The 13,552-nt window shown below is 41.1% G+C and overlaps 1 protein-coding gene across 26 annotated transcripts in view; it reads right to left on the bottom strand.

Annotated features, from left to right (window-relative positions):
- DTNB (dystrobrevin beta) overlaps positions 1 to 13,552 on the bottom strand; it is a 302,922-nt gene that overhangs the window by 249,747 nt on the left and 39,623 nt on the right. Inside the window, exons 1-2 of one of the 26 annotated variants that reach the window (XM_032293920.1) lie at positions 12,290 to 13,199; positions 6,738 to 6,744 (exon numbers count right to left, since the gene is read on the bottom strand). The exons of the other annotated variants lie outside the window; for them this stretch is intronic. Of the exons in view, the coding sequence (XP_032149811.1) occupies positions 6,738 to 6,744; positions 12,290 to 12,349 (67 nt within the window). The 5' untranslated portion in view covers positions 12,350 to 13,199. Of the gene's footprint in view, positions 1 to 6,737; positions 6,745 to 12,289; positions 13,200 to 13,552 lie in introns of those variants that run through there. 26 annotated transcript variants of the gene reach the window in all.

Below are 13,552 nucleotides of genomic sequence, written 5' to 3'. Positions count from 1 at the left end.
TAAAAAAGTGTCCACAACAGTGTTTCCAGAGCAGTATTTTATGTGCTTCTCGTATGTTGTCCCTCTCCATCAAGATCTAGAGATTCTTTCCTTCCATGGGAATCTGACCAGGACACTGTGACTGCCTCGCTGCCCAGAACGCAGCAGAAGTACAGTGTAGGACTTCTGGAGACAGATGGTAGAAGACGGCACAGCTTGCTCCCCTCTTGCTCTTCCGGGATGCCTGCCCTGGGAACCCAGATGCTATACCATGAGGAAGCCCAGACTGATGTGGAGAGGCCACAGTGAGAGGCTCATAGGCAGAAGAACTGAGTCCACCAACCAAAGCAGCACCGGTTGCCAAATGCGCAGGTAAGCAAGCCTTCAAATCATTCAAGCTCTGAGCCTTTGAGTCTTCTGCTGAGATCTCAGGCATCATGAAGCAAAGTCAAGACATCAGCACTGAATGCTGTTCTGAGTCTAGACCCAAAAAATGCATAAACAAAATAAATGACTATTTGAAGAGTAAGCCAGAGTAACTAGACCAAAGCCTAAAATTGTACATGAGTTTATAAATCACATTTTGTTCTCATTTTAAAATTTGCTGCAAATGAAGTCTACTTGAATTTTAAGGTCGCTTTAGATAGGGTTGGCCCCAATGTGAGATTTATTTCACCTATCCTGCCTTTATAAAATCTGGCAGCAGCTTTTGACTCAACAAGGGGAAAGAGCAAGACCCTATCTCTAAAATATATGTATATACATAAAATATATATATTTTTATATTATATAAATTATATATAAATATATTACATATAGTATGTATTTTTATATTATGTAAATATATTTGTAATATAATTCACATTCCATACAATTCACCCATTTAAAGCATGCGACTAAATGGTGTTTACTACACACACAATTGTGCAATCATCACCACAATCGATTTACAACATTTTCATCATCCCAAAAAGAAACCTCTTACCCTTAACAGTCACTTTACCTACCACGCCTGGCTAATTTTTAATTTTTTTTTTTTTTTTTTGAGACGGAGTTTCGCTCTTGTTGCCCAGCCTAGAGTGCAATGGCGCGATCTCGGCTCACCGCAACCTCCGCCTCCTGGGTTCAGGCAATTCTCCTGCCTCAGCCTCCTGAGTAGCTGGGATTACAGGCACACGCCACCATGCCCAGCTGAATTTTTGTATTTTTAGTAGAGACGGGGTTTCACCTTGTTGACCAGGATGGTCTCGATCTCTTGACCTCGTGATCCACCCGTCTCGGCCTCCCAAAGTGCTGGGATTACAGGCGTGAGCCACCGCGCCCGGCCTAATAGAGACAGGGTCTCGCTATGTTGCCCAGGGTGGCCTCAAACTCCTGGGCTTAAACAATCCTCCTGCCTCGACCTCCCAAAGTGCTAGGATTACTGGCTTGCACCACTGCACCAAGCCCTGAGCATATTTTAATTGAGTTGTCTTTTTATCACTGAGTTGTAAATGTTATTCACATACTTTAGATACTAGTCACTTGCGAGATACATGATTAGCAAATATTTTCTCCCATTCTGTGGGTAGTGGCTTCTTGATTTTAGTGGCCTCTGTTGAAGTATAAAAGTTTATCATTTTGATAAAGTCCCATTTATCTATTTTTTGTTGTTGTTGTTTTGAGACAGAGTCTCACTCTTGTGGCCCAGGCTGGAGTACAGGTGTAATCTTGGCTCACTGCAACTTCTACCTCCTAGATTCAAGCAATTCTCCTACCTCAGCCTCCTGAGTAGCTGGGATTACAGGCTCCCGCCACCCCACCTGGCTAATTTTTGTACTTTCAGTAGAGATGAGGTTTCACCATGTTGGCAGGCTGGTCTCAAACTCCTGAACTCAGATGATCTGCCCGCCTCAGCCTCCCAAAGTGCTGGAATTATAGGCATGAGCCACCACTCCTGGCCTATTTTTTTTTCTTTTGTCATTTGTGCTTTTGGTGTCAGGTCCAAGATGACTTTGCCTAATTCAAGGTCGAGATGTATACCTGTGTTTTCTTCTAAGAGTTATACAGTTTTAAATCTTATATTTAGGTCTATGATCCATTTTGAGTTAATTTATAACATGGTGTGAGGTAGGGGTCCAAATTCACTCTCCTGCATGTGAATATCCAGTTCATTTGTTCAAAAGACTGTTCTTCCCTCAGTGAATGGTTCTGCCACCCTTGTCAAAAAATCAACTGACCACAGTTACATGGGTTTAATTCCAGATTTTCAATTCTCTCTCATTGATTGTGTGTCCATCCTTATGCCAGTAGCATACAATCTGGATTATTGTAGCTTTGTAGTAAGTTCTGAAATCAGAAAGTGTGAGCCTCCAAGTTTGTTCTTAATTTTCAAGATTCTTTTGGCTATTCTGGATCATTTGAATTTCCATATGAATTTTAGGACCCGTCCATCCATTTCTACAAAAAAATCCACTTGAGATGTTTATGTATGAGGATTGCATTGAATCTGTAGGTTAATTTAAGGAATACTGCCTTCTTTCTTTTTTTTTTTTTTTTTTTTTTTAGAGACAGTGTTTCACCATGTTGGCCAGGATGGTCTCGATCTCTGACCTTGTGATCCACCCGCCTCAGCCTCCCAAAGTGCTGGGATCACAGGCATGAGCCACCGTGCCCAGCCAATACTGCCTTCTTATAAATAATAAGTCCTCCAACCCATCAACATAGAATGTCTTTCATTTATTTGGGTCTTCCTTAATTTCTTTCAACAACATTTTATAATAGCATATAAGTTTTACACTTCTTTTGTTAAATTTATTCAGTTCTGTTTTCTTTTACTTACTTAGCTTCTTAATAAATCACTATCTCAGCCTAAATTGGAAACATTAAATATTAGTAAAAAACTAAACTGATGATTTAAACAAAGAATGGGTGGCAAAGATTCAAGGGCATTTAATAAATAACCCGTCATTATATCACCATAAGTAATTTTAACATCTAGATATTTATTTTTGTGAAATATTTTTATGGGAAATACTAAGAAAACAAATGGGAACAGCTAGGAAAGGAAAGCTCCTTCCCAACAGATGAACAGAAAGGTTAGTAATGACTGATTAGACTGCAAGGCAATTATTAGGCCATGTTTGCTCATGGAAAAGTAACTACAGGAAAAAGTCAGTGCACCTGGTATAACTGCCTTTCTTCAGACTCTTTCTCCAGTGCAGTGACAGATTCGCATACCGCAAAAGATGAAATACAGCAAATATCACAAAAGTACAAAGCTAACTGTAATACTTTTGGAAAATGATAAACTCCATGTCCTCCAGCCAAGTTTGCCAGAGATCTCTACACCGAAGTTTCAGGAACAGTTAAGAATCAAGTGTCACTCTGCTTTCCTTTGCCACTGTCCCTTATGAACTTGCATCACCCTAAAGCCCAGTGGAAAAAAGGTACAGACATTAGTGGGATGGCACACAATTCAGACACTCTAGGGAGCTGTGCCACAACAGAATTTTAGAGATCTAATAGCAGTCACAAAGAGTTAGATACAAACAACAGCCTTAGAATCTTACTAAAATCATATTGTGCCAACATTCTACTAAGAGTCTAAAACCTCCCATATGTCTGCCTTATTCTGGAGCAATCATCTTTGCTGGTTTCTTAGAAGGAAAGTAAAGTCCTCACCCACTGCCTCAAAGGATAAGCCTTCACTATTTTATTTTATTTCATTTTATTTTATTTTTTGCCCAGGCTAGTCTCAAACTCCTGAGCTGAAGTGATCCTCCCACTTCGGCCTCCTGAGTAGCTGGAATTACAGGCATGAGCCACCATGTCTGGCAACTACTCCTTGCAAAACTCTGCAGCTACTTCTAAAATATTTCTTATTGAGATATTGGCTCACAGCTGATTCCCACTGACAGCTTCCTATATTTCGTGTAATTATGCTTTCATGAAAAAGGATACAGTTCTATTCTGTTAAAATGTTAAAGAAACACGCAACCTCAGATGAGATTTTAGTGCACTGCAAACACCTCCTTTTATTTCCAGACAAGAGAAGAGCTTTAGGAAAATGACAAATGTAGACACCAGATCAACTTCAAAGTCTTTTTATAAGCAAGAAGATATAAATAATAAAAGTGAGATAAGTGACAGCCAATTTGTCGTGCCTGTGCACCTACGTGTGTGTGTGTGTGTGTGTGTGTGTGTGTGTGTGTGTTGATAGGAGAAGGCAGGATATGAAGCAAAATTTGCTAACTGCAATCATAGTGAAGATCATGTGATTCTAAGGGTTAATTAGCATCATCTGATCATAAGCATTGCCTGGCACTATGCTAAATGCATCAAATTCCAGGTCCCACTCCAGAGCTACTTCCTGAAACAAAATCTCCTGTGAGAACCCCTGGAATCCTTTTTTTTTTTAAGACAGGGTCTCACTGTTTTTTTTTAAGACACAGTCTCATACTGTTGCCCAGGCTGGAGTGCAGTGGTGCGATCTTGGCTCACTGCAGCCTTGACCCTTTGGGCTCAGGTGATCCACCTCAGCCTCCCGAGTAGCTGGGACCACAGGTGTGTGCCACCACACCCAGCTAATTTTTGTATTTTTTACAGAGATGGGGTTTTGCTAAGTTGCCCAGCCTGGTCTTGAACTCCTGAGCTCAATGGATTTGCCTGCCTTGCCCTTCCAAAGTGCTATGATTATAGGCATGAGCCACCATGCCTGGCCTAGAATCTTCACTTTTAACAAGTGCCCAATAGAGTTTTTTGGGGTTTTTTTTGGTGTTGGTTTTGAGACGGAGTCTCATTCTGTCCCCCAGACTGGAGTGCAGCAGCGTGATCTCGGCTCACTACAACCTCCACCTTCCAGGTTTTGTAAACTGTCATGGCGCTGGTGGGAGTGTAGCAGTGAGGGCGCTACACTTTTTTCAGCTTACAAACGCGACTCTCCCATCTCAGCCTCCCAAGCAGCAGGGACTACAGGGGTGTGACACCATGCCTGGCTAATTATATATTTTTAGTGGAGACAGGGTTTCACTGAGGAAAGAAACCCCTGTTTACTGTCACTTGTCTCAAAAAAGGAGGAAGTAAAAGTTGAAACGTAGCAGGCATAGGGTCAGTGGCCTGGAGGTTAAAGATTAAAACCCCCACCCTTAAGATCTCAGGCGATCTTAAGTGGAAGAAGTGCCCTCTATTGTTCCCATTCAATCTTGCTCAAATCCCTATACTTACTTCATTGATTACCCCCTTACATGTACTTTCTGAAACTGTAAACCCAAGACCCTTTTACAGTAATATCTAGAGTTGTAAGCCTATATAAAGGCAGAGGTTTTCTTTGTTAGACAAGCTTGGCTGTTAGGCAACTATGCCACCTTGTTCCCAGCCGAATAAATCACCCCTTCCTTCCCTGTTCGGTGTTCCAGAGGTCTGTTTCTTGTGGCCACTCCTGCTTCATCACCATGTTGGTCAGGCTGGTCTCAAACTCCTGACCTCAAGCAATCTGCCTGCCTCGGTCTCCCAAAGTGCTGGGATTACAGGTGTGAGCCCCCACGCTGGCCCCAAAAGAGTTTTACAATCAAATTGCATTCAAGAAACACAGTACTACCCAGCTCAACTAACAGGTATGGCTCATGCACACTCCTCAAATTCACCTCACACCCAACTGCAATCAGTCTGGACTGCAAGGAAACACCCAATTGCACCCAGCCCTCTCATCTTGGGGTCTTCACAAGTGCTGCCGCCCCAGCCTTTCCTTCACTTCCTCAGACCAACTCATCCTGGGTGTCACTTCTCCCAGATGCCCCCTGAACCCCAGTGCTTCCCCCATGTGCCTCCTACTGCACTATTTCCAGGAAACGAAGTTACAGGATGAAGGCAAAGGCCACTTGTTGTTTCTGTTCACTGTTAAATGCTAACTAGAACACAATAAAACTGGCACCTGAAATGGTTATTCAATGAATAAATATGTTAAAATTGGGGAAGTTGTGTTGCTAGTGTGAAACACTGTGCTCTACTTTCTCCTAAAAATATACAAAATCAAAAGGTTAGACAAACTATAGATACAATTCTGGACATTAGCAAAGAAAAACTGATAGAGGAGGATGAGCAAAGTAGTGGGGAAGCCACCTCCTTTCAGTATTCTGTGTACAACAAGCCCACGCTTTTAGTATTCTTCAGGTAGGGCAGAGTGCTCTGCACTGTGTTCCAGGAAGCCACAGGATTTGAGGGAGGTGCTCGGCCAATCTGTCAGAGGCATTTGAACCAAAACAACTCCATCTTATCTAGGGGCAAGGTAAAATGAAGCTGAGACCCACTGGGCTGAATTCTCAGATGATTAAGTCACTCTAAATCACAGGATGAGATAGGAGGTCAGCCCAAGATACAGGTCCTAAAGACCTTGCTGATAAAACAGGTTGCAGTAAAGAAGCCAGCTAAAACCCACCAAAACCAAGATGGCGACAAGAGTGTGACCTCTGGTTGTCCTCACTGCTACACTCCCACCAGCACCATGACAGTTTACAAATGCCATGGCGACATCAGGAAGTTATCCTGTATGGTCTAAAAAGGGGAGGCATGAATAATCCACCTCTTGTTTAGCATATCATCAAGAAATAACCATAAAAGTGGGCATCCAGCAGCCCCCGGGGCTACACTGTTTACAGAGTAGCCATTCTTTTCTTCCTCTACTTTCTTAATAAACTTGCTTTCACTTTACTCTATGGGCGCGCCCAGAATTCTTTCTTACGCAAGATCCAAGAACCCTCTCTTGGGGTCTGGACCAGGACCCCTTTCCTGTAACAAATCCATGGAAGATACAAGGAAGTAAATGTGTTTTGTTTAAAAAGCAAGGCAGAAGAGCAGAAGATCAAACACCGCATATTCTCACTCGTAGGCGAGTACTGAACAATGAGAACACATGGACACAGGGAGGGGAGCACTACACACTGGGGTCAGTTGGGGGGAAATAGGGGAGGGACGGAGCGGGGTGGGGAGCTGGGGAGAGATAGCAAGGGGAGAGATGCCAGATATAGGTGATGGGGAGGAAGGCAGCAAATCACACTGCCACGTGTGTACCTATGCAACAATTTTGCATGTTCTTCACATGTACCCCAAAACCTAAAATGCAATAAAATAAATAAATGGGGGAAAATAAAAATAAAAAGCAAGGCAAATGGGAAGAAGAGGGATGAGGAGGAAAAGAGGATGAAGGAAGAAGAGATTATAGAGCTAGAAGATGCAAGCATAATAAAATGCTGAATTGTCTGAAATTTTTCACAAGCATTTATAATTTAAAAAATGTTTGGCCTGGCACAGTGGCTCATGCCTATAATCCCAGCACTTTGGGAGGCCAAGGCAGGTGAATCACCTGAGGTCAGGAGTTTGAGACCAACCTGACCAATAAGGCAAAACCCCATCTCTATTTTGTAAAAATACAAAAATTAGCCAGGCATGGTGGTATGTGCCTGTAATCCCAGCTACTTGGGAGGCTGAGACAGGAGAATCACTTAAACCTTGGAGACAGAGGATGCAGTGAGCTGAGATCGTGCCACTGCATTCCAGCCTGGGTGACAGATCAAGATTCTGCATAAAAAATTAAAAAAATAAAAATAAGAAGTTTTTCAAGGGATTGTTAGTCCAAATAAGTAACGTAAAGGACTTAATCTTTTTCTTTGCAATGAGAATTAAAACCTGGGAAACAGAGATGAGGCCAGAGGTCCCATCAGAGAGGAAGACATAAATACAGCCAAGACCACTGAACACTGAAGGATGACTCTCTCAGTGGGTGAATTAGGGAAAAAAGAGAACGCATCCCACAAAGGGAAATGCTGGGGACACAAACCTTTCTCCACCTTGATTCAAATTTACATTTATCTGAATTTAACACAAATAAGAATAATAGCAAGCAAAGAAAAGAATAACTAAATGGTCGGGTGCGGTGGTTCACGCCTATAGTCCCAGCACTTTGAGAGGCTGAGGCAGGCAGATCACTTGAAGTTAGGAGTTTGAGAACAGACTGGTCAACATAGCAAAACCCCATCTCTACTAGAAATACAAAGATTAGCTTTGTAGAAATACAAAAGCTAATCTTTGTATTTCTAGTAGACAAATATAAAGTGGTGGTGCAGGCGCAGGTTGCAGTGAGCCGAGATTGAGCCACTGCATGCCACCCTGGGCGACAGAGCAAGACTCCATCTTAAAAAAAAAAAAAAAAAAAGAAAGTAATAGCTAAATGGATTAAATTATACAAAATAATAACAAAGTCTAATCTGTGGAGTTAAAAAATATATCTTTTTTTTTTTTTAACAGGGTCTCACTCACCTAGACACTAGAGTGCAGTTTCATAATCTCGGCTCACTGTAACATTGACTTCCCAGGCTCAAGCAATCCTCCCAACTCTCAGCCTCCCAAGCAGCTGGGACTACAGGAATAAGCCACCACACCTGGCCAATTTTTGTTTTTTTCTAGAGACAGGGTTTTGCCACGTTGCCCGGGCTGGTCTCAAACTCCTAGGCTCAAGCAATCCACTTGCCTCAGCCTCCCAAAGTGCTGGAATTATAGGTATGAGCCACTGCGCCCAGCCCTTAAAGAAGATAATACTAAAAACGGTATAAATTTCATAAAGGAGGTACCCTAAAATATTCCAATATTCTCATAATATTTGAACAAAGTTACAAATATTGATAAGCTATATGTTAGTTAATGTTAATATTTCTAGAGTAAAGAACAGAAAAATACACAACTCACAACCAAGTAGAGGGAAGCAATGGGATGGAACGAAGCAAGCAAGCTCAGCTCTTCTAAGAAAGGGAAAGAAAGAAGGAACACATCAAAGAAAGGACAAAATTGAAGCACAAAATATGATGGAAACATAAACCAAAAATAAAACTCTAAGGCCCCCCAACCATCTGAATGGACTTCCTCCTCAGCCAGGGCTCTTTTAACATTTAACCTGAGAGACTGTTTCAGGCCATGATAGGAAGCTGGGGTCAAACATGCCTCACTCTACCCCTCTGGCATTACTGTCAACACAGACCTTAAGTTTAATACGAAACATGTTACAACCTGTCCTCTCGGAATCCTGCTACCTGGAGGCTTTATCTGTATGATAAAACTTTGGTTCTCCACGATCTCTTACTGCAACCCAGACTTTCCTTTCCGTCAATCCCAGGTCTTTGGGTAGACTCAACCAGTAGCCAACCAGAAAACTTTTCAATCTACCTACAAGCTGGAAGGCCCCCCCTCACCCCTTCAAGTTGTTCTGCCTTTCTGAACCAAACCAACGTGTTTCTCAAGTGTATTTGATTTTAGTCTCATGCCTCCTTAAAATGTATAAAACCAAGCTGCACCCCAACCACCCTGGGCACATGTTCTCAGGACCTCCTGAGGGCTGTGTTATGAACCACGGTCACTCATATTTAGCTTAGAATGAATCTCTTCGAATATTTTACAGAATTTGACACTTTTCATCAACAGAAAATATGAAATATATGACTATTCACTAAAAAGGCTAGACAGAATAAACTCTTCAGTGACAAGGCAAAGATTGTCATACTGTTTTTTTTTTTAAATATATTCTAGCTTATGCTACTTACAAGAGACAAAAACCTAAGAATTCAGAAATTTTTAAAGTAAAAGAATTAAAAGATATACACTGTACTAAGTATGCTAACTGAAAGAAAGCCAGCATTAGCTATATCAATATGCTACAAAATAGATTTCAAAGCATCAGAAGCATTACTAGATAAAAAGGGTAACTATATAATGACAAAAGATTCACTTTCCTAGGTAGACATAACATTTTAAAGTACATGCATCTAAGAATTAAAGTTTCAAAAGCTAACAGAAGTACAAGAAAAAATAGAATAATCTTGATCAAAGCTGAAATATTTAACATCTCTCAGTGATTAAGATCAAGCAATCAAATCACCAAGGACAAAAAAGATTTTGATGCAATATGCAACAAGCTTGATCTAAATAATGCAGAAATCATACACATTTTCAAGTACTCATGGAATATCTGGAAAAACACAAAACATAAATTATCAACAAATTCAAAAATTCTAGATCTTCCCTCATTTCCTGATCCAAAACCCAATTAAGCTATACAGGTTTTTTTAACTAAAACATTTACTTTCAAATTTTAAAAGATACTCCAGCTGGGTACAGTGCCCCATGCCTGTAATCCCAGCACTTTGGGAGACCAAGATGGAAGGATCACTTGAGCCCTGGAGTTCAAGACCAGCCTGGGCAACATAGCAATACCCTGTCTCTATCAATCAGTCAATCAACCAACCAACAAACCAATCAAAAAAAAGATAGTTCTAAGTAATTAATAATAAAAAATTAGAGAAAATAGAGAACAGATCATAAAAAATAGTAATTATAAGAACACTTGGGATGAAAAAAAAAATAACGGGAAAGTTTATTCTTAAATGCTTACATAAGAAAAAAAAAGGCCTGGTTACATAAGAAAACAAATGGCCTTAGTAACCCAACATAAGAAGTTAGAAAAATAGCAGAATTGCCTAAATATGAAGAGGAAAATAAGCAGCACGAATGAGGCAGAGAACAAAGATACATAAAGAGGACCAAAAAAGCCAAAAGTCGGTCCTTTGCCAATAAAATTGACAAACTTTAGAAAAGACAAAATAAAATCAGAATCTCTGAGCATGGAGGCCTGGTATCAAGTACCTTGTAGAATCAACTGGAGAGCTTTCACATTAGCACCAGAGTTGAGGATTACTCTTCTCATCTGTTACCTTTCATTTTTCTTAAGTGACTTTATATCATGTAAGAATCCTAAACTACCAACTTATTTCTATGTAATATATTTCATTCTTCTTTTAATAAATATTTATGGAGGCACCACCATAATAAACAGATGTGAATCTGATTCTCATGTTGCTTAGGGTCTAAAAGAGAAAATATTAAGCAAAGAAAGAACAAACTAATTTCATCACTGTTCATAACAAAATGTAAAAATACTGCCTAAAAACATAAAGGCTTAAGGATATTATATAAAGTCATAATAGTGAAGGTAACACAGGGTTGAAAAATGCAAACTATGTAACAAACTTACACAGGTACTCCCTGAATCTAAAAGTTACAATTATTTTTTTTAAAAGAGCTCCAAAAGGAAATATTCTGAAAATTAAAGTTAAAAATAAACAAACTATTTAGATTATTAAATCAGTATGGCTTCTTTTATGCTACAATGGCAGAGTTGAGTAGCTAGACAAAGAACTCATCACACGGCCTGCAAATCCTAAAATATTTACTTTCTGGCTCTTTAAGAAAAAGATGGCTGGCCCCAGCACTGTATTAACAGAGTAAAGAAGAAATTCATTCATCTCAAGGGAAGCAGAAAACATTGATAAAATTCAATATTCATTCATGACTTAAGAAAATAGCCGGGCACGGTGGCTCACGCCTGTAATCCCAGCACTTTGGGAGGCTGAGGCGGGTGGATTATGAGGTCAGGGGTTCGAGACTAGCTTGATCAACATGGAGAAACCCTGTCTCTACTAAAAACACACAATTAGCCAGGCATGATGGCACAAGCCTTCAATCCCAGTTACTCAGAAGGCTGAGGGGGAAGAATCGCTTGAACCTAAGAGGTAGAGGTTGCAGTGAGCCAAGATCGTGCCACTGCACTCAAGCCTGGGCAACAGACTTTTTTTTGAGACTCCATCTCAAAAAAAAGGAAAAGAAAATAATGATAATGATTTCTGGCAAATTAGGACATATTAGTTCTTTCACCTTTATCAGGTTAACCTGCAGCAACCATCATTCTCAACAGTGAAATATCAGAAACATTCCTATGAAAATCGAAAACAAGACAAGGATGCCTGCTGTCCTTCCTACTTTTCAATATAATGTCTGTGGCCCTAACCGGTACACTAGGTCAAGAAAAAGGCATAAGGATTACAATTATAAAAGGAAGAGTCAAGACTGTCTTTCTTTAAAAATGGTATAGTTACTGGCCAGGCACGGTAGCTCATATCTGTAATCCCAGCGCTTTGGGAGGTCGAGGTGGGAGGATCACTTGAGCCAACCTGGGCACCCTAGTGTGAACCCATCTCTATGAAAAACAAGAAAATTAGCCAGGTCTGATGGCACATGCGTGTAGTCCCAGATACCCAGAAGTCTGAAGGGGGAGATCAACTGAGCCCTGGAGGTTGAGCCTGCAGTGACCTGTCATCACGCCACTGCACTCCAGCCTGAATGACAGAGCAAGACATGGTCTCAAAGAAAAAGAAAAGAAGAAAAACAATGGTATGGTTACCTACCTAAGTAGACATCTATATTAAGACTAATAAGAGCTGAGAAAGAGTACTATGAACAGCTGCCTCTTCTCTGCCACGGTCTTCCGCTTGTTCCCACTTTCCTCAATCATCCTAGATTCAAAATTGATACACTAAAATCAACATACTAAATGATACAACTGAATAATGGCTGGAAAAAGGTGATTCTGGCATCCACAGAAAGTAGTTATACTGGAGTTTCTGTTGACGTTGCTGGAAATTAGGGGGTGGGTCTACCAGCAGAGCATACTATGCAATTCTGCCTGTGAAGAAGCAGGGGAGACCCAAGAAGCCATACTCACCAATGTCTCCCCGACTGACTGTTATCCTTAGGTTTGTTATAGAGGATGACAATTCCTATGAGGTTTTGTGTAAGAGTAGTAACATTTACAAAGAAGTAAACCCAGTTCTTGGCAGGACTACTTCAGATCTCTACCCCGTCATGCCTGCACACTCATGTGTATTTATTTAAGGCACCACAGCCTCTTCAGTGTATCAGGAATATCAGGAATTACTATGTTTGTGTATTTGGTTTCCCATTTTGTCTGCTTCCTTTTACTAAAATAGAAGTTTCATGAGTGAGGCCAGGGACTGTGTTCTGTTCTCCCCTGCAGCCCTAGCACCCAGAATAGTGCCTCGAAGTTGAAGGGAAAAGATGACCCCTATGCTGAGATTTGAAGGCTAGGCAGAAGCAGTGTGCCAGATGGTAGAGACAACCATATTGTGCAAAGGCACAAGGCATGCAGCCACACCGTCTTCAGGAAAGCCAATTCAGTATTCCTGGGAAGTAACATGCAAGGTATGTGATGAAAAAATTGGGAACTAGGGGGAAGCGCAAAAAAGGTGCCAGAAGGGCCTTGTTTGGCATTCTCAGGAGTGGGGTCCTTCCCATTAAAGTGATAAGAAGCAAGTAAAGGAATGTAAGCAAAGAAGTAGCACACATTTAGGCTGGGCGCAGTGGCTCATGCCTATAATCCCAGCACTTTGGGAGGCCAAGACGGGCAGATCACTTGAGGTCAGGAGTTTGAGACTATCTTGGCCCACATGGTGAAACTGTGTCTCTACTAAAATACAAAAATTAGACAGGCATTGTGGCAGTGCCTGTAACCCCAGCTACTCAGGAGGCTGAGGCAGGAGAATCACTTGAACCTGGGAGGCAGAAGTTGCAGTGAGCCGAGATGGTGCCACTGCACTCCAGCCTGGTCAACTGAGCGAGACCCCATCTCAAAAAAAAACAAGTAGCACAGATTTATATTGTTCAATCTGGTAGCTGATCATAGATAGCAGACTTGAGA

The sequence above is a fragment of the Sapajus apella genome, unplaced genomic scaffold, assembly GCF_009761245.1.
Source record: "Sapajus apella isolate SASKATOON/1434 unplaced genomic scaffold, GSC_monkey_1.0 scaffold31, whole genome shotgun sequence".
In the NCBI taxonomy this organism is placed as follows: Eukaryota; Metazoa; Chordata; class Mammalia; order Primates; family Cebidae; genus Sapajus; species Sapajus apella.
This window is presented reverse-complemented; position numbering and strand designations above follow the sequence as displayed.